The sequence below is a fragment of the Pseudophryne corroboree genome, chromosome 3, assembly GCF_028390025.1.
Source record: "Pseudophryne corroboree isolate aPseCor3 chromosome 3, aPseCor3.hap2, whole genome shotgun sequence".
Taxonomy (NCBI): Eukaryota; Metazoa; Chordata; class Amphibia; order Anura; family Myobatrachidae; genus Pseudophryne; species Pseudophryne corroboree.
In genome coordinates, this window is record NC_086446.1 from 749,948,861 (window position 1) to 749,970,565 (window position 21,705).

General features: G+C 47.8%; 1 protein-coding gene across 3 annotated transcripts in view; it reads left to right on the forward strand.

Annotated features, from left to right (window-relative positions):
• MMS19 (MMS19 homolog, cytosolic iron-sulfur assembly component) overlaps window positions 1–21,705 on the forward strand; it is a 138,837-nt gene that overhangs the window by 62,627 nt on the left and 54,505 nt on the right. For 2 of the 3 annotated variants that reach the window (XM_063962338.1, XM_063962340.1), the window contains exons 4-9: window positions 2,936–3,021; window positions 4,351–4,425; window positions 4,548–4,617; window positions 5,303–5,431; window positions 7,249–7,310; window positions 7,397–7,483. In XM_063962338.1, coding sequence (XP_063818408.1) covers window positions 2,936–3,021; window positions 4,351–4,425; window positions 4,548–4,617; window positions 5,303–5,431; window positions 7,249–7,310; window positions 7,397–7,483 — 509 coding nt within the window. The remainder of the gene's footprint in view (window positions 1–2,935; window positions 3,022–4,350; window positions 4,426–4,547; window positions 4,618–5,302; window positions 5,432–7,248; window positions 7,311–7,396; window positions 7,484–21,705) is intronic. The other variant, XM_063962341.1, reaches the window with a different exon arrangement.

A 21,705-nucleotide genomic window follows, 5' to 3' on the forward strand; every position in this document is an offset into this window, starting at 1 on the left:
GCAGAAATGATGGTTCTCATTCGCAAGCAAGGGGTTACAATTATCCCGTACTTGGACGATCTCCTGATAAAGGCGAGGTCCAAGGAACGGTTGCTGAAGAGTGTAAATTTGGTGCTGTCGGTGCTGTGACCGCACGGTTGGGTGCTAAATTTGCCGAAATCTCAGTTGATTCCGACCACTCGGCTGTCTTTTCTGGGCATGATTCTGGACATGGAGTTACGGAGAGTATTTCTTCCAGAAGAAAAAGCTCTAGAACTACAGTCGATGGTCAGGGAACTTCTGAGGCCGAAGAGTGTGTCCATCCATCACTGTACTCGGGTTCTGGGGAAGATGGTTGCGGCGTACGAAGCCATTCAGTTTGGCAGGTTTCATGCCCGGGTGTTTCAGTGGGACTTGCTGAGCAAATGGTCCGGGTCTCACCTGCACATGCACCGGAAGATAAGTCTATCTCCCAGAGCCAGAATTTCTCTCCTGTGGTGGCTACAAAGTTCTCACCTCCTAGAAGGTCGCCGGTTCGGTATCCTGGACTGGGTACTTCTGACAACAGATGCAAGTCTCCGGGGCTGGGGTGCAGTCACCCAAGGAAGAAACTTCCAGGGGAGATGGTCGCTCCAGGAAGCGTGTCTCCACATAAATGTTCTCGAGTTTAGAGCCATTTGCAACGGCCTGCTACAAGCAAGAAGCCTTCTTCAGGGTCGATCTGTCCTGGTACAGTCAGACAACATCACAGCGGTGGCACATATAAACCGTCAAGGCGGTACAAGGAGCAGGGCGGCAGTGGCGGAGGCCACAAGAATCCTTCGCTGGGCGGAACAACACGTGAGCGCCCTGTCAGCAGTCTTCCTACCGGGAGTGGACAGCTGGGTAGCGGATTTCCTCAGCAGACACGATCTCCATCCGGGAGAGTGGGCTCTTCACCAAGAGGTATTTGCGGACGCGACGAAGCGTTGGGGAATTCCGTTGATCGACATGATGGCGTCTCGTCTCAACAAGAAGCTCCCGAGGTATTGTTCCTGGTCAAGGGACCCCCAAGCCAGTGCGGTGGACGCCCTGGTGTCTCCGTGGGTGTTCAAGTCGGTGTATGTGTTCCCTCCACTTCCTCTCATTCCAAAGGTACTGGGGATCATTAGTCGAGCAAGGGTTCAGGCGATTCTCGTCGTTCCAGATTGGCCAAGAAGGGCCTGGTACCCGGATCTTAAGGAATTACTTGTGGAAGATCCTTGGCCGCTTCCTCTAAGAGAGGACCTGTTGTTGCAGGGTCCATGCGTGTTTCCAGACTTACCGCGGCTGCGTTTGATGGCATGGAAGTTGAGCGCCAGATCTTAGCTCGTAAGGGTATTCCTGGGGAGGTCATTCCTACTCTTATTAAGGCTAGGAAGGAGGTTACGGCGAAACATTATCACCGTATTTGGAGGAAGTATGTTTCCTGGTGTGAGACTAAAATGGCTCCTGCGGAAGATTTTCATTTGGGTCGTTTTCTCCACTTTTTGCAGGCAGGTGTAGATGCAGGCCTGAAATTGGGCTCCATCAAAGTGCAGATTTCGGCGTTGTCTATTTTCTTTCAAAAGGAATTAGCTGTCCTCCCAGAGGTTGACGTTTGTGAAAGGAGTATTGCATATCAATCCTCCGTTTGTGGCTCCATGGGATCTTGATGTGGTCTTACAGTTTCTCATGACTTCCTGGTTTGAACCTTTGCGTAAGGTTGAGTTGAAATTTCTCACTTGGAAGGTAGTCATGCTGTTGGCGCTGGCATCTGCCAGGCGAGTGTCAGAGTTGGCGGCCTTATCTCATAAGAGCCCGTACTTGATTTTTCATTCGGATAGGGCAGAATTGAGGACTCGTCAGCAATTTTTACCGAAGGTGGTGTCTTCGTTTCACATTAACCAACCTATTGTGGTGCCGGTGGCTACGGATGCTGTGGCAGTTCCAAAGTCTCTGGATGTGGTGAGAGCTTTGAAGATCTACGTCGCCCGAACGGCTGAGGCGCTGTTTGTCCTGTATGCTTCTAACAAGATTGGTCATCCTGCTTCAAAACAGACTATTGCACGCTGGATTTGTAGTACGATTCAGCAGGCTCATTCTTCGGCTGGGCTACCGGTGCCGAAGTCGGTAAAAGCCCATTCTACCAGAAAAGTGGGCTCGTCTTGGGCGGCTGCCCGAGGCGTCTCTGCTTTGCCGAGCGGCCACCTGGTCGGGTTCAAACACTTTTGCTAAGTTCTATAAGTTTGATACCCTGGCTGATGAGGACCTTGCGTTCGCTCAGTCGGTGCTGCAGAGTCGTCCGCACTCTCCCGCCCGGTCTGGAGCTTTGGTATAAACCCCATGGTCCTTTTGGAGTCCCCAGCATCCTGTAGGATGTAAGAGAAAATAGGATTTTGGTACTTACCGGTAAATCCTTATCTCCTAGTCCGTAGAGGATGCTGGGCGCCCATCCCAGTGCGGACTGTTACTTGCAGTGTAGTCTTGTTGATTAACTTGGTTTATACACGGGTTGTGTATTTCTGGTTTTCAGCTTGTTGCTGTTAATTCATACTGTTATCTGGTTTACTGTTACTCCGGTTGTACGGTATGTTTGTGGTGTGGGCTGGTATTTTTGTAGCCCTTAGTTTACACAAAACTCCTTTCCTCGAAATGTCCGTCTCTCCTGGGCACAGTTCCTATAACTGAGGTCTGGAGGAGGGGCATAGAGGGAGGAGCCAGTTCACACCCAGTTTAAGTCTTTTCAGTGTGCCCAAGCTCCTGCGGATCCCGTCCATACCCCATGGTCCTTTTGGAGTCCCCAGCATCCTCTACGGACTAGGAGAAAAGGATTTACCGGTAAGTACCAAAATCCTATTTTGTTTTGTCGGGCACCTCAGTATGGGTAAGTGGCCCTGTCCTTACATTTGCCAGTGATGAAGCCCACTCTCTCTAACCCACGCTTTCCATCGTTTAGTGGTGGTCCTGGTTGAGTTCTATGAAAACCTGCTGAAGGATCACCATGTCATTACACCGTATGTCCTTCAGGGGCTCAAGGCTCTGGTAAGTCACATGGTCCACAAAACCACACCTCCAGGCGGGCGCAGTGGGTGGGATTCATGCCAGTCAAATTTAGAGAACAATTGTCTGTTGCTTCCCGGTTAAATGGAATAGCCTTGCGGGTTGTGGAAGGTGCCAATGTCTCTGCAGTTTAGCAAAGTGCCAGTGTTTTATTTTAAGGTGATCAGAATTTTTTTGTGCGTGTCTTTTACTGGAGGTGGTTTGAATGAGATTTCTGGGGAACCTACGTTCTTTGTACTCAAGATTTCTGGTACCTGTGTAGCAAGGATGATGAATCTACTTGGCTTGTGAGAAACTTGCCCCAAATCATTGCATGTGTGGGTACAAAGTAACCAGCCATACCAGATGGCATGTGACCAAAATAGATCAGGACTGTCTTAAACTCTGTTTGATCTGTCGTTGTGCCAGGCCATCAGCGACTGCACTACCTGGGTGCCATGACACCTGTTCACTTGGCGTGAGCGCCAGGCAGTCACATTCCTCCAGTTGATCGTATTTAGGTGTCTTAAGGCCCATACACACTTGCCGATAAAATGAGCGACGTCTCTCATTCCCCCCCCCCTTCCTGGGCGACGTCACTCATTTTATCGGCAAGTGTGTATGCCGCCAGCGACTACAGATGCGCGGCCCCGCCGGTCGGCAAGGATCGTCTCTGTCGCCAGTGCATGCATGCAGGATCTGGACTGTCGTCCACGACCTGCATGCAGGGATGGCGAAGGCGTGACGTCACTGAGCGATACGAGCGGTCATATCGCTCAGTGTGTACAGGCCCGGGAGGGGAAACATTAGACAACGTCGCTCACAGAGCGGCATCATCTAATGCGTACGGACCTTTAGTTTGGACACAGATACTGTTGCTTAGCAACCAGCAATACCCATGTGTGATCAGCTTTGGTAAAGGCAAAGGGGATTTTTTAAAAGGTTCTGATCTCACGGAACCGATGAGATTTCAGCGAGACTTACTAAAATTTAAAGCGGCAGTCAGTTGTAAGGCTGAACCAGCCTTATAGCTGGATGTCGCTTTCAATTTAGCAGCAATCTCGCAGAAATGATGCTGGTTCCGTGTACTCTGAATCTATTACATAACCCCCATAGAGTTTAAATAGAATTTTATATAGGAATTGGATACAGTTTATATAGGAATCATGTACGCGAACATACCTTGCTGGAGAACAAGTTTTAATATTACATTAGTAATGTTTCATGGTCTGTCCTTATAAAGCTTAGATTGTGATAGTTTATAAAAAAGCATAAAGGATGATGTGTTTATAAGGAGAATGTGTGTTGATAACGTGTGTGTTCCTCTTATAGAGCATGTCTGAGGTTCTCCCGCCCGGCCTGGCAGTGTCTGTGCTGAAATCCATATTCCAAGAAGTTCATGTGCAGGTAACAGTCCGTCTCCACTATTATATGTTTAAAATATATATATATACATATATATATATATATATATATATATATATATATATATAATGCTGAGTGCTGACACTTACTTTATTATCTTGCAGTCTTTAATGATGCTAGATCGTCATACCGTCTATATGATCATCACTAATTTTATGAGAATCCGTGAAGAAGGTAATAGAGAAAAAAACAAAAAACGTAGTGTGTGTTTCAGAACATGGGGCCCAGTTATCAACGAGTTTTATCATAGGCAACGAGTATAAAAACTTTTTGCGTATGATAAATGGTGCTCCAGCCAATCCGCTTCTAACTGTCATTTTTCAAACACATGACAGGAGCGGATTGGCTGGAGCACCATATATCGTACTCATTGCCCCAATATTTTCCATGTACTTTGTTAGTAACCAAATGTTGACTTACGACATGTTAGGTTTAAAATTGCTTGTCAACATTATCACCATGCTGCTGACATAATGAATGTAGATACGCTGACCATCGACGTAATATCCCAAAGCTCAACAAGTTGTATTGTTAATATTCCGTTTTAATACCACTTTTTCGTGTTCAAAGAAAAAGTAATTAGTATAGATGCCACTTCCCCGAATCAGAACATGGTATTCACGTGATTACACCGTATTTACTATACTGTCGGTTACACATTGGAGATAACTGCAAAAGCGCTTTTCCTCTAAGGCTCGATGCTCTTGTGTCTGGTCTTTTTCTCTAGTGGGGTGCTGATGTCAGTATGTAGCATACCTCGTATAGATATGTAATCCATGTGGGGTATATATTACAGCCGTACACATGACTCTGCACATCTATTTGTACACTGATGTTCTGTCCTAATATCTAACTGCAGAGCTAAAGGGACTCGGAGCGGATTTCACATTTGGTTTTATTCAAGTCATGGATGGGGAAAAGGACCCTCGTAACTTGCTGGTGGCCTTCCATATCGTTCAGGATATTATTACAAAGAACTATGCTCTTGGTAAGACGCCCTTCCTAGCACGTTCCAGAGTCCTTTTCACAAAGGAGAGTCCATTACTCTTGCATAGAAGGTGCATAGTGCTGTGGCTATTATTGCATATGTTGCACAGTTTTTGTTAATGCTTCTAAAACACATCCGGTATATCAGTGTACATCGTGTGATAGCTGTACTGGGTGGTGCATACTGTAAACCAGTGCCAGATAGAGCCCTCTAGACTGCCTCCCGCTTCTAATAACCCAATATACAAATATTCCGCTTTTTTTTTTTTTTTAAATGTTTTCCCCAAATCCCTTAGAAGCCATCTCTGTCCGTTTCAAGTCATTGCATGTTATTTCTTAGTATTATCAATCCATTCAGTGAAACAAAGCATATCCACCCCCCACACCCCAGTAAGAGGTTGGCAACGGGTTGTATTTTGCGTGCAATCTAGTGAACCTTCATCGGGTGGTCACCAGGATTCATCCAGGATTGTATTAGGTTAGTATGAGGCAGGAGTACTGGGTCCACAGCTCCATATAAGGACACAGCTGTATGTTATGGCCATGTGACTTCTAATAAGAGTGCATTAGGCTGTCACATGGGCGTATCGCTGCAGTGGTGGGCATGAAATGTGTTGGGCATGGTGCTGGTAATTAGAGCAGTGTTTATATGGTCTACAGCGGGCTGCGATGGGCATGGGGCCTGTAATCTGGACACAAGGCTGCAATAGTTGTTGGGAGATTGCGGCGGGCACAAGCTGTTTGTGGGACTGTGCTGGCTGGGAGATAATTAGTGCTGGCACAGACATGTATATGGAAGGCATGGCACTGTGGGAGGTTGTTACACTTGGTCCGTCACTGTATGAGATATGGCGTGAGGCTGTTGTGGGTTGGGCATAGTACTGTGTGTCGTGAGTATTGATCTGCTGTGAATGAAGTATGTATCTTTTCCATGGGTTGGGTATGAGTGACCTCCGTTCACCATAGCGATGTTAGGATCCTGGCATCGAGATGGACGGCGGGGAGAGGTGCAACAAGCCCCTTGCGGTCTTGGTGGCGAGCTGCACTTGCCACAGGTTCTATTCCCACTCTATAGTTCCTGCTAGTCTGCATGCCGACTGTCGGGATTCTAAGGGGGCGAGATGTAGGGAGAGGTATTGTCGGTCACATAACTACATCCCCTTTTCCGTCATACTTCATATGTTGAGTTATTTTGGGGTTTATGTACGAAGCTTTGGAGAGAGATAAAGTGGCCGGAGATAAAGTACCAATTAACCAGCTCCAAACTCATGTTTTAAACACAGCCTGTAACATTCCGGTTTTATTGTCCTACCTCAGCAGTCCTCTCATATTGCTCCTGAAGGCAAAGGGACTCTACAGTCAGGCAATCTATTATTACATAATTGCTAATATTGTTTGTTTAATCTAATTATATATTGCATGAACAGTCATTTGTCACTTCTCAAGTCAACTGAAATGTTATTAGGTGCCAAGGAAATGTTGTGCACAAAGATTACAGTAAAGTAACAGGCTACTTTTATGCACAGGTCCATTGAAAGGGGACAGGAGGAACGCTGAGACATGGGGGGGGGCTATGTAATAGGTTCCGAGATGACGGGACCAGCGTGATTTTGGCGAGTGTATTCCTAAATTTATAGATTCAATCGCTTATAAGGCTGGTTATGGCTTAAAACTGATTGGTGCTTTAAATTTAGCGGCAAGCTCGCCAAAATCACGCCATTTCCTTCATCTCAGAACTTATTGCATAGCCCACAATGAGTTTGGCATTAATATGACTTGTAAACGGAGCATTGACTTTTTATGTTTTGTTTTGGCCAGGACCATTTGTGGAGGAGTTATTTGAAGTGACGTCTTGCTACTTCCCCATCGATTTCACCCCTGTAAGTTTCTGCTCTTATATAAAGCCCATTACTTTATTGCCACATGGCTTTCAGAAGTTTATGGCCTCGATTTCTTTCTCTTGTAGCCACCCAATGATCCGCATGGGATCACCAGAGAAGACTTGATACTGGGCCTTCGAGCCGTACTGGCTTCTACCCCTCGTTTTGCTGAGGTAAATATTTCTAGTTTTGTAGAACTGAAGGTTCCAGCATGCCCTGCCATCCTTGGTCTTGCCTGGTAGCGCTGTGATTCCACAAGAGCTGAACATCTAAAGGCTGCCTCGGGCTGTGAATTTATATTTGTTGGTCTATATCATGTAATATGTTTTCCACCTTCAGGTCACTTTGACTTCCCTGTCTTTCATATGCATGCACAAAACCGTTACGTGGGGGGAATTCAAATGTTTGAAAAGTCGGTTGGGTGTCTGTTTTTTCCTGTGTATTTGTTTTTTCCGATCTAATACACCGGAAAAAACAGACACCCAACTGACTTTTCAAACATTTGAATTCCCCCCCATGAGTCACCCCTTTACATTTTTAGATCAGTAAGCCCATCATGCATTCTGTAAATGTGGCTTCTATCCGTATAATGTACTCTTGTATTAAATTGCAAGCAAAAAATGTATTAAGAGTGCATCAACAAAGTCCAGTACATTTTCTCTGACGTCCTAAGTGGATGCTGGGGACTCCGTCAGGACCATGGGGAATAGCGGCTCCGCAGGAGACAGGGCACAAAATTAAAAGTTTGACCACTAGGTGGTGTGCACTGGCTCCTCCCCCTATGACCCTCCTCCAAGCCTCAGTTAGGTTTTTGTGCCCGACCGAGCAGGGTGCAATCTAGGTGGCTCTCCTAAAGAGCTGCTTAGAAAAAAGTTTGTTAGGTTTTTTATTTTCAGTGAGTCCTGCTGGCAACAGGCTCACTGCAACGAGGGACTTAGGGGAGAAGAAGTGAACTCACCTGCGTGCAGGATGGATTGGCTTCTTAGGCTACTGGACACTAGCTCCAGAGGGACGATCACAGGTACAGCCTGGATGGGTCACCGGAGCCGCGCCGCCGACCCCCTTCCCCCTTGCAGATGCTGAAGAGAGAAGAGGTCCAGAAATCGGCGGCTGAAGACTTCCCAGTCTTCTTAAGGTAGCGCACAGCACTGCAGCTGTGCGCCATTGCTCTCAGCACACTTCATACCAACGGTCACTGAGGGTGCAGGGCGCTGGGGGGGGCGCCCTGGGCAGCAATGAAAGTACCTATGCTGGCTAAAAATACATCACATATAGCCCCTGGGGCTATATGGATGTATTTAACCCCTGCCAGGTTGTCAGAAAAACCGGGAGAAGAGCCCGCCGAAATAGGGGGCGGGGCCTATCTCCTCAGCACACAGCGCCATTTTCCTACACAGCTCCGCTGCTAGGAAGGCTCCCAGGCTCTCCCCTGCACTGCACTACAGAAACAGGGTAAAAACAGAGAGGGGGGGCACTTATTGGCGATATTCATAATATTTAAGCTGCTATAAGGGGAACACACTTATTTAAGGTTGTCCCTGTATATTTATAGCGCTTGGGTGTGTGCTGGCAAACTCTCCCTCTGTCTCCCCAAAGGGCTAGTGGGGTCCTGTCTTCTATCAGAGCATTCCCTGTGTGTCTGCTGTGTGTCGGTACGTGTGTGTCGACATGTATGAGGACGATGTTGGTGTGGAGGCGGAGCAATTGCCTGTAATGGTGATGTCACCCCCTAGGGAGTCGACACCGGAATGGATGGCTTTGTTTATGGAATTACGTGATAGTGTCACCACGCTGCAAAAGTCGGTTGACGACATGAGACGGCCGGCAAACCAATTAGTACCTGTCCAGGCGTCTCAGACACCGTCAGGGGCTTTAAAACGCCCATTACCTCAGTCGGTCGATACGAACACCGACACGGACACTGACTCCAGTGTCGACGGTGAAGAAATAAAAATATTTTCCAGTAGGGCCACTCGTTACATGATCACGGCAATGAAGGAGGTTTTACATATTTCTGATACTGCAAGTACCACAAAAAGGGGTATTATGTGGGGTGTGAAAAAACTACCTGTAGTTTTTCCTGAATCAGATGAATTGAATGAAGTGTGTGATGAAGCGTGGGTTACCCCCGATAAAAAACTGCTAATTTCAAAGAAGTTATTAGCATTATACCCTTTCCCGCCAGAGGTTAGGGCGCGCTGGGAAACACCCCCTACGGTAGATAAGGCGCTCACACGCTTATCAAAACAAGTGGCGTTACCGTCCCCAGAAACGGCCGCCCTCAAAGACCCAGCTGATAGGAGGCTGGAAAATACCCTAAAAAGTATATACACACATACTGGTGTTATACTGCGACCAGCTATCGCATCAGCATGGATGTGCAGTGCTGGGGTGGCTTGGTCGGAGTCACTGACTGAAAATATTGATACCCTGGATAGGGACAGTATTTTATGGACTATAGAGCATTTAAAAGATGCATTTCTATATATGCGAGATGCACAGAGGGATATTTGCACTCTGGCATCAAGAGTAAGTGCGCTGTCCATCTCTGCCAGAAGAAGTTTATGGACGCGACAGTGGTCAGGTGATGCGGATTCCAAGCGGCATATGGAAGTATTGCCGTATAAAGGGGAGGAGTTATTTGGGGTCGGTCTATCGGACTTGGTGGCCACGGCAACAGCCGGAAAATCCACCTTTTTACCTCAGGTCACCTCCCAGCAGAAAAAGACACCGTCTTTTCAGCCGCAGCCTTTTCGTTCCCGTAAGAACAAGCGGGCAAAAGGGCATTCATATCTGCCCCGAGGCAAAGGAAGGGGTAAGAGACTGCAGCAAGCAGCTCCCACTCAGGAGCAGAAGCCCTCCCCCGCTTCTGCAAAGTCCTCAGCATGACACTGGGGCCTTACAAGCGGACTCAGGTGCGGTGGGGGGTCGCCTCAAGAATTTCAGCGCGCAGTGGGCTCACTCGCAAGTGGACCCCTGGATCCTGCAGGTAGTATCTCAGGGTTACAGGTTGGAATTCGAGACGTCTCCCCCTCGCCGGTTCCTGAAGTCTGCTTTACCAACGTCTCCCTCCGACAGGGAAACGGTATTTGAAGCCATTCACAAGCTGTATTCTCAGCAGGTGATAGTCAAGGTACCCCTTCTACAACAAGGAAAGGGGTATTATTCCACGCTGTTTGTGGTACCGAAGCCGGACGGCTCGGTAAGACCTATTCTAAATCTGAAGTCTTTGAACATGTACATACAAAGGTTCAAGTTCAAGATGGAGTCACTCAGGGCAGTGATAGCGAATCTGGAAGAAGGGGACTTTATGGTGTCCTTGGACATCAAGGATGCTTACCTCCATGTCCCAATTTGCCCTTCACACCAAGGGTACCTCAGGTTCGTGGTACAAAACTGTCATTATCAGTTTCAGACGCTGCCGTTTGGATTGTCCACGGCACCCCGGGTCTTTACCAAGGTAATGGCCGAAATGATGATTCTTCTTCGAAGAAAAGGCGTATTAATTATCCCTTACTTGGACGATCTCCTGATAAGGGCAAGATCCAGAGAACAGCTAGAGGCCGGTGTAGCACTAACCCAAGTAGTGCTGCAACAGCACGGGTGGATTCTAAATTTTCCAAAATCCCAGCTAAGCCCGACGACACGTCTGCTGTTCCTAGGGATGATTCTGGACACTGTTCAGAAAAAGGTGTTTCTTCCGGAGGAGAAAGCCAGGGAGTTATCCGAACTTGTCAGGAACCTCCTAAAACCAGGAAAAGTGTCTGTGCATCATTGCACAAGAGTCCTGGGAAAAATGGTGGCTTCTTACGAAGCGATTCCATTCGGCAGATTCCACGCACAAATTTTTCAGTGGGATCTGCTGGACAAATGGTCCGGATCGCATCTGCAGATGCATCAGCGGATAACCTTGTCTCCGAGGACAAGGGTGTCTCTTCTGTGGTGGTTGCAGAGTGCTCATCTGTTAGAGGGCCGCAGATTCGGAATACAGGACCCGGTCCTGGTGACCACAGATGCCAGTCTGAGAGGCTGGGGAGCAGTCACACAGGGAAGAAACTTCCAGGGCGTGTGGTCAAGCCTGGAGACGTCTCTTCACATAAATATACTGGAGCTAAGAGCGATCTACAATGCTCTAAGCCTGGCAAAACCTCTGCTTCAGGGTCAGCCGGTGTTAATCCAGTCGGACAACATTACGGCAGTCGCCCACGTAAACAGACAGGGCGGCACAAGAAGCAGGGGGGCAATGGCAGAAGCTGCGAGGATTCTAAGCTGGGCGGAAAATCATGTAATAGCACTGTCAGCAGTGTTCATTCCGGGAGTGGACAACTGGGAAGCAGACTTCCTCAGCAGACACGACCTTCACCCGGGAGAGTGGGGACTTCATCCAGAAGTCTTCCACATGCTTACGATCCGTTGGGAAAAACCAATGGTGGACATGATGGCGTCACGCCTCAACAAAAAACTGGACAGGTATTGCGCCAGGTCAAGAGATCCTCAGGCAATAGCTGTGGACGCCCTGGTAACACCATGGGTGTTCCGGTCAGTGTATGTGTTCCCTCCTCTGCCTCTCATACCCAAGGTACTGAGAATTATACGGCAAAGGGGAGTAAGAACGATACTAGTGGCTCCGGATTGGCCAAGAAGGACTTGGTACCCGGAACTTCAGGAGATGCTCACGGAAGATCCGTGGCCCCTACCTCTAAGAAGGGACCTGCTTCAGCAGGGTCCTTGTCTATTCCAAGACTTACCGCGGCTGCGTTTGACGGCATGGCGGTTGAACGCCGGATCCTGAAGGAAAAAGGCATTCCGGAAGAAGTCATTCCTACCCTGATTAAAGCCAGGAAGGAAGTGACCGCACAGCATTATCACCGCATTTGGAGAAAATATGTTGCGTGGTGTGAGGCCAGGAGGGCCCCGACGGAGGAATTTCAACTCGGTCGATTCCTACATTTCCTGCAAACAGGATTGTCTATGGGCCTCAAATTGGGGTCCATTAAGGTTCAAATATCGGCCCTGTCGATTTTCTTCCAGAAAGAATTGGCTTCAGTTCCTGAAGTTCGAACTTTTGTCAAAGGAGTACTACATATACAGCCCCCGGTTGTGCCTCCAGTGGCACCGTGGGATCTCAATGTAGTTTTGGAATTCCTCAAATCCCATTGGTTTGAGCCACTTAAATCGGTGGATTTGAAATATCTTACATGGAAAGTGACCATGCTACTGGCCCTGGCTTCGGCCAGGAGAGTGTCAGAATTGGCGGCTTTATCGTACAAAAGCCCATATCTGATTTTCCATTCGGACAGGGCAGAACTGCGGACGCGTCCTCAGTTTCTCCCTAAGGTGGTATCAGCGTTTCACCTGAACCAACCTATTGTGGTGCCTGCGGCTTCTAGCGGCTTGGAGGACTCCAAGTTGTTGGACGTTGTCAGAGCCTTAAAAATATATATTTCAAGGACGGCTGGAGTCAGAAAGTCTGACTCGCTGTTTATACTGTATGCACCCAACAAGCTGGGTGCTCCTGCGTCTAAGCAGACGATTGCTCGTTGGATTTGTAGCACAATTCAACTTGCGCATTCTGTGGCAGGCCTGCCACAGCCAAAATCTGTAAATGCCCACTCCACAAGGAAGGTGAGCTCATCTTGGGCGGCTGCCCGAGGGGTCTCGGCATTACAACTCTGCCGAGCAGCTACGTGGTCAGGGGAGAACACGTTTGTAAAATTCTACAAATTTGATACCCTGGCTAAGGAGGACCTGGAGTTCTCTCATTCGGTGCTGCAGAGTCATCCGCACTCTCCCGCCCGTTTGGGAGCTTTGGTATAATCCCCATGGTCCTGACGGAGTCCCCAGCATCCACTTAGGACGTCAGAGAAAATAAGAATTTACTTACCGATAATTCTATTTCTCGTAGTCCGTAGTGGATGCTGGGCGCCCATCCCAAGTGCGGATTGTCTGCAATACTTGTACATAGTTATTGTTACAAAAATCGGGTTGTTATTGTTGTGAGCCATCTTTTCAGAGGCTCCTCTATTATCATGCTGTTAACTGGGTTCAGATCACAAGTTGTACAGTGTGATTGGTGTGGCTGGTATGAGTCTTACCCGGGATTCAAAATCCTTCCTTATTGTGTACGCTCGTCCGGGCACAGTATCCTAACTGAGGCTTGGAGGAGGGTCATAGGGGGAGGAGCCAGTGCACACCACCTAGTGGTCAAACTTTTAATTTTGTGCCCTGTCTCCTGCGGAGCCGCTATTCCCCATGGTCCTGACGGAGTCCCCAGCATCCACTACGGACTACGAGAAATAGAATTATCGGTAAGTAAATTCTTATTTTCTTACGCCAGGTTTTAAAAAATTCTGTAAGACGTGACAACTTCCATGTTGGTTCATTAGTGATTTTTAAAATAAGTGTTCTATGAGAGTGTTCATTTTGCAGCTGTGAAAGCACAGTACAGGTTGAGTATCCCTTATCCAAAATGCTTGGGACCAGAGGTATTTTGGATATCGGATTTTTCCGTATTTTGGAATAATTGCATACCATAATGAGATATCATGGTGATGGGACCTAAGTCTAAGCACAGAATGCATTTATGTTACATATACACCTTATACACACAGCCTGAAGGTCATTTTAGCCAATATTTTTTATAACTTTGAGCATTAAACAAAGGGTGTCTACAGTCACACAATTCATTTATGTTTCATATACACCTTATACACACAGCCTGAAGGTCATTGAATACAATATTTTTAATAACTTTGTGTATTAAACAAAGTTTGTGTACATTGAACCATCAAAAAACAAAGGTTTCACTATCTCACTCTCACTCAAAAAAGTCCGTATTTCGGAATATTCCGTATTTCGGAATATTTGGATATGGGATACTCAACCTGTAGTATAAAATATGGGGTCTAGTCATTTAGCCACAAAGGGCATAAGGTGTGGGAGAAACGGTGGGAAACGGCGGCACCTTGCGACCTTTGTACATCTTTGTGCCACTGGGTCTGAATCTCAGTGCTGTGCCGCTGCTTTTTCTTATGCCAAGTTGCATTGTGCTTCTTCTGCGACATTGTGCGTTTTTAAAACGAGTCCCTGTGCGGTTAATGTTGTAGCACACCATCTGTAGTACACTGAGCACGGTGAGCGGTATTTTGCTGCGTCTGCAATATGATAAAGGTGCAAAATTGGAGAAAAAAAATGGCTACGCTACACCGCCAGGTTCAGTATTGCTGGGCATTTCGTGCCCATATGTCTTATTGAGGCAGGTGTACGAGGACACATCTTTAGGCGGCCACCATTACTGAACAATGTGTTTGTACATTCATACCCATGTGCCGTGTATTCTGGTTTTACCAAAGATGTTTCGTATTGTGGTTGGTAAATATTTGAGTCCGTCTCCTGACTGTAATTTTACCTCTTCCTACAAATGCTCACAAAAGGAGAGAGGCTGGATCGCATTATGTAAAATGAAAGACCAGCTTTATAGGTTTTTAATACAGCTGGCTAAATCCTCATTTGAGGCGCTGAAAGCTATCCGGTGAGGCCTTTTGGGATAGGTCAGTTTTTAAGATTGTTTACTATTAAATCTCGCTCAATCTTTCCTAGTGAGTGATAGATACATTTGGGAGGAGGAATATTTGCCAAAGTCTACAAAGCTGATGACTTGAGATAATAAACTTCACGGAAGAGTATAAAATACTGCGAGTTAATACTGAAGCAAATCTAAAAAATAAAATAAAAATCATAGTTTATATCTCCAGGACATAATACACTGTATTATGCTTTTAACGTATCACAAAGTAGAGTTATATTTTTGTGATGGAAAATAAGCTTAAATTCAATGCGAGAAAGTTATTAGGCATATCCTGATCAAACTACTTCAGTCATCTTGCAGCCGATCTTTAATTTATTTGGGCAAAAGCTGGTTTAAAAAAGGAATAACCCCTCACCGTTACTTCACCAGCCGGCTGTTCAGGAAGTCTCCAAGGATGGGTTTATCACTTTGCTGGTCAGTGAATGGTGATCAAATCATCAGTTGTTGCCAGTCTTCATCTGGGATGGGCCGATGCCGGCATTGGAAACCAGTCTGCAATGCTTGGGGCAGTTGCTTGGGGCAGTTGCAAGGTCTTTGGACACCTGAGGAGTCAAAACGCCCAATAACCATGCTGAAACTCTGAGCGGTTTTCAACCGCCAAAGTCCAGTCTGATAGTGCCACTGCCGCGGCTGACATAAATTACAAAGGGGACATAAAGAGTGCCGTGGTCATTAGAGGTACAAGCAGGATCATGCTTTGGGTGGAGCGATATATTCCAGACATCATAGCCCTTTTCTCTGACGTCCTAAGTGGATGCTGGGACTTCGTAAGGACCATGGGGAATAGCGGCTCCGCAGGAGACTGGGCACAACTAAAGAAAGCTTTAGGACTACCTGGTGTGCACTGGCTCCTCCCACTATGACCCTCCTCCAGACCTCAGTTAGATTCTTGTGCCCGGCTGAGCTGGATGCACACTAGGGGCTCTCCTGAGCTCCTAGAAAGAAAGTATATTTAGGTTTTTTATTTTACAATGAGATCTGCTGGCAACAGACTCACTGCAGCGAGGGACTAAGGGGAGAAGAAGCGAACATACCTAACAGGTGGTAGTTTGGGCTTCTTAGGCCACTGGACACCATTAGCTCCAGAGGGATCGACCGCAGGACCCGACCTTGGTGTTCGTTCCCGGAGCCGCGCCGCCGGCCCCCTTACAGAGCCAGAAGCAAGAAGTGTTCCGGAAAATTGGCGGCAGAAGACTTCTGTCTTCAACAAGGTAGCGCACAGCACTGCAGCTGTGCGCCATTGCTCCTCATGCACACCTCATACTCCGGTCACTGATGGGTGCAGGGCGCTGGGGGGGGCGCCCTGAGGGCAATATAAGATACCTTGGCTGGCAAATCATCACAGTATATAGTCCCAGGGCTATATATGTGATAAATTACCCCTGCCAGAATCCATAAAAAAGCGGGAGAAAAGTCAGCCGAAAAAGGGGCGGGGCTATCTCCCTCAGCACACTGGTGCCATTTTTTCTTCACAGTGCAGCTGGAAGACAGCTCCCCAGGCTCTCCCCTGTAGTTTTCAGGCTCAAAGGGTTAAAAAGAGAGGGGGGGCACTAAATTTAGGCGCAATATATGTATACAAGCAGCTATTGGGGGAAAAAATCACTCCGTTATAGTGTTAATCCCTGCATTATATAGCGCTCTGGTGTGTGCTGGCATACTCTCTCTCTGTCTCCCCAAAGGACTTTGTGGGGTCCTGTCCTCAGTCAGAGCATTCCCTGTGTGTGTGCAGTGTGTCGGTACGGCTGTGTCGACATGTTGGATGAGGAAGGTTACGTGGAGGCGGAGCAGAGGCCGATAAATGGGATGTCGCCCCCTGTGGAGCCGACACCAGAGTGGATGGATAGGTGGAAGGTATTAACCGACAATGTCAACTCCTTACATAAAAGGCTGGATGACGTAACAGCTGTGGGACAGCCGGCTTCTCAGCCCGCGCATGCCCAGGCGTCTCAAAGGCCATCAGGGGCTCAAAAAAACGCCCGTTACCTCAGATGGCAGACACATGTCGACACGGAGTCTGACTCCAGTGTCGACGAGGTTGAGATATATACACAATCCACTAGGAACATCCGTTACATGATCTCGGCAATGAAAAATGTGTTACACATTTCTGACATGAACCCAAGTACCACATAAAAGGGGTTTTATTTTTGGGGAGAAAAAGCAGCCAGTGTTTTGTTCCCCCATCAGATGAGTGAATGAAGTGTGTGAAGAAGCGTGGGTTCCCCCGATAAGAAACTGGTAATTTCTAAAAAGTTACTGATGGCGTACCCTTTCCCGCCAGAGGATAGGTCACGTTGGGAGATATCCCCTAGGGTGGATAAGGCGCTCACACGTTTGTCAAAAAAGGTGGCACTGCCGTCTTAGGATACGGCCACCTTGAAGGAGCCTGCTGATAAAAAGCAGGAGGCTATCCTGAAGTCTGTATATACACACTCAGGTTCTATACTGAGACCTGCAATTGCCTCAGCATAAATAGTGCTGCTGCAGCGTGGTCTGATACCCTGTCAGATAATATTAATACCCTAGACAGGGATAATATTTTGCTAACATAGAGCATATTAAAGACGTCGTCTTATATATGAAGGATGCACAGAGGGATATTTGCCGGCTGGCATCCAGAATTAATGCAATGTCCATTCTGACAGGAGGGTATTAGAAACCCGGCAGTGGACAGGTGATGCTGTCTTTAAAGGGCACATGGAGATTCTGCCTTATAAGGGTGAGGAATTGTTTGGGGATGGTCTCTGGGACCGCGTATCCACAGCAACAGCTGGGAAGAAATTTTTTTACCTCAGGTTTCCTCACAGCCTAAGAAAGCAACGTATTTTCAGGTACAGTCCTTTCGGCTTCAGAAAAGCAAGCGGGTCAAAGGCGCTTCCTTTCTACACAGAGACAAGGGAAGAAGGAAAAAGCTGCACCAGACAGACAGTTCCCAGGATCAAAAATCTTCCCCCGCTTCCTCTGAGTCCACCGCATGACGCTGGGGCTCCACAGGTGGAGACAGGTGCGGTGGGGGCGCGTCTCGGGAACTTCAGGGACCAGTGGGCTTGCCCACAGGTGGATCCCTAGGTTCTGCAAGTAGTATCACAGGGATACAGGCTGGAGTTCGAGGCGACTCCCCCTCGCCGTTACCTCACATCAGCCTTGCCTGCTGCCCTCGGAGAAAGGTAGTACTGGCGGCAATTCACAAGCTGTACTTCCAGCAGGTGAAATCAAGGTACCTCTCCTTCAACAAGGCCGGGGTTACTATTCCAAAATGTTGTGGTACCGAAACCAGACGGTTCGGTGAGACCCATTCTAAAATTGAAATCCTTGAACACTTATATACGAAGGTTCAAGTTCAAAATGGAATCGCTCAGGGCGATTATTGCAAGCCTGGAGAATTTCATGGTATCACTGGACATCAAGGATGCTTACCTGCATGTCCCTATTTACCCTCTTCACCAGGAGTACCTCAAAATTGTGGTACAGGATTGTCATTACCAATTCCAGACGTTGCCGTTGGTCTGTCCCCGGCACCGAGGTATTTACCAAGGTAATGGCCGAAATAATTATCCCTTACTTGGACGATCTCCTTATAAAGGCGAGGTCCAGGGAGCAGTTGTTCGTCGGAGTAGCACTATCTCGGGAAGTGCTACAACAGCACGGCTGGATTCTGAATATTCCAAAGTCGCAGCTGGTTCCTAAAACGCGTCTACTGTTCCTGGGTATGGTTCTGGACACAGAACAGGATATAAAGGGTTTCTCCCGGAGGAGAAGTCCAAGGAGTTGTCGTCTCTAGACAGAGACCTCCTAATACAAATACAGGTGTCGGTGCATCAATGCACGCGAGCCCTGGGAAAGATGGTAGCTTCTTACGAAGAAATTCCATTCGCCAGGTCCCATGCAAGGATCTTCCAGTGGGATCTGTTGGACAAGTGGTCCGGGTCGCATCTTCAGATGCATCGGCGGATAACCCTGTCTCCAAGGGCCAGGGTGTCGCTGTTGTGGTGGCTGCAGAGTGCTCATTTTCTAGGGGGCCGCAGATTCGGCATACAGGACGGGGTCCTGGTGACCACGGATGCCAGCCTTCGAGGCTGGGGGGCAGTCACACAGGGAAGAAACTTCCAAGGCTATGGAAAAGTCAGGAGACTTCCCTACACATACATATTCTGGAACTAAGGGCCATTTACAATGCCCTAAGTCAGGCTAGACCCCTGCTTCAACACCGGCCGGTGCTGATCCAGTCAGACAACATCACGGCGGTCGCTCATGTAAACCGACAGGGCGGCACAAGAAGCAGGATGGCGATGGCAGAAGCCACAAGGATTCTCCGATGGGCGGAAAATCATGTGTTAGCACTGTCAGCAGTGTTCATTCCCGGAGTGGACAACTGAGAAGCAGACTTTCTCAGAAGACACGACCTCCACCCGGGAGAGTGGGGACTTCATCCAGAAGTCTTCCAAATGATTGTACACCGTTGGGAAAGGCCACAGGTGGACATGATGGCGTCCCGCCTCAACAAAAAGCTACAAAGATATGGCGCCAGGTCAAGGGACCCTCAGGCGATAGCTGTGGACGCTCTGGTAACACTGTGGGTGTACCAGTCTGTGTATGTGTTCCCTTCTCTGCCTCTCTTACCCAGGGTAATGAGAATAATAAGAAGGAGAGGAGTAAGAACTATACTCATTGTTCCGGGTTGGCCAAGAAGAGCTTGGTACCCAGAACTCCAAGAAATGATCTCAGAGGACCCATGGCCTCTGCCGCTCAGACAGGACCTGCTGCAGCAGGGGGCCTGTCTGTTCCAAGACGTACCGCGGCTGCGTTTGACGGCATGGCGGTTGAACGCCAGATCCTGAAGCAAAAGGGCATTCCGGAGGAAGTTATCCCTACGCTATTTAAAGCTAGGAAAGAAGTGAACGCAAACCATTATCACCGCATATGGCGGAAATATGTTGCGTGCTGTGAGGCCAGGAAGGCCCCAAAGGAGGAATTTCAGCTAGGTCGATTTCTGCACTTCCTACAGTCAGAGGTGACTATGGGCCTAAAATTGGGTTCCATTAAGGTCCAGATTTCGGCTCTATCGATTTTCTTCCAAAATAGAACTGGCTTCACTGCCTGAAGTTCAGACTTTTGTTAAGGGAGTGCTGCATAGTCAACCGCCGTTTGTGCCTCCAGTGGCACCGTGGGATCTCAACGTGGTGTTGGATTTCCTGAAGTCGCGTTGGGATTGAGCCACTTAAATCCGTGGAGCTACAATACCTCACGTGGAAAGTGGTCATGCTGTGGGCCTTGGTGTCGGCCAGGCGTGTATCAGAATTGGCGGCTTTGTCATACAAAAGCCCTTATCTGTATGTTATATGGATAAGGCGGAATTGAGGACTCGTTCCCAATTCCTTCCTAAGGTGGTATCAGTTTTTCATGTGAACCAACCTATTGTGGTGCCTGCGGCTACTTGGGACTTGGAGGATTCCAAGTTACTGGACGTAGTCAGGGCCCTGAAAAGTATATGTTTCCAGGACGGCTGGAGTCAGGAAAACTGACTCGCTATTTATCCTGTATGCACCCAACAAGCTGGGTGCTCCTGCTTCTAAGCAGACTATTGCTCGCTGGATCTGTGGCACGATTCAACTTGCACATTCTGCGGCTGGACTGCCGCACCCTAAATCTGTAAAAGCCCATTCCACGAGGAAAGTGGGCTCTTCTTGGGCGGCTGCCCGAGGGGTCTCGACTTTACAACTTTGCCGAGCTGTTACTTGGTCGGGTTCAAACATTTTTGCAAGAGTCTACAAGTTTGATACCCTGGCTGAGGAGGACCTGGAGTTTGCTCATTCAGTGCTGCAGAGTCATCCGCACTCTCCCGCCCGTTTGGGAGCTTTGGTATAATCCCCATGGTCCTTACGGAGTCCCAGCATCCACTTAGGACGTCAGAGAAAATAAGAATTTACTCACCGGTAATTCTATTTCTCCGCCCATCCCAAGTGCGGATTGTCTGTAATACTTGTATATAGTTATTGCCTAACTAAAGGGTTATTGTTGAGCCATCTGTTGAGAGGCTCAGTTATATTTCATACTGTTAACTGGGTATAGTATCACGAGTTATACGGTGTGATTGGTGTGGCTGGTATGAGTCTTACCCGGGATTCAAAATCCTTCCTTATTGTGTCAGCTCTTCCGGGCACAGTATCCTAACTGAGGTCTGGAGGAGGGTCATAGTGGGAGGAGCCAGTGCACACCAGGTAGTCCTAAAGCTTTCTTTAGTTGTGCCCAGTCTCCTGCGGAGCCGCTATTCCCCATGGTCCTTACGGAGTCCCAGCATCCACTACGGACTACGAGAAATAGATTTACCGGTGAGTAAAATCTTATTTTCATCCTGGGGGTAGAACAATAGGGAAGGAGAGAAGTCTTCCAGTAGGTTGTAAGCGTATTGTTTCAACAAGCTGTTTACATAATATAATACCAGGACAAGGGATCACAGACGTTCCTGGTAGATACCATGTGGAGGATCCTTGAAACTTCCATCTGTACTACTGGTTCCACCCCAGTAGCTAATATTCATTCAGGAAGATAAAGAGTTGGTGTTCTGGTGATTTTTGTAGCAACGTAAGCTCTTGGCATGCAAGCATTCTAAACATGCCAGGGGGCACAGCTTAGAACACTATTAAACCAGATGAGGTTACCGAACCTGTCTTTAGCTGCGTGGCTGTTGTGACCAAGATTCTTAGAGCGGACATTGTGGTTCAGAGTACGCTCAGGGCAAAAAGGAGCAAATTTTCTCTGGGAACAAAACATATTGCAATACAGGGGTGCAGGTGCGTTTAAGTTCTT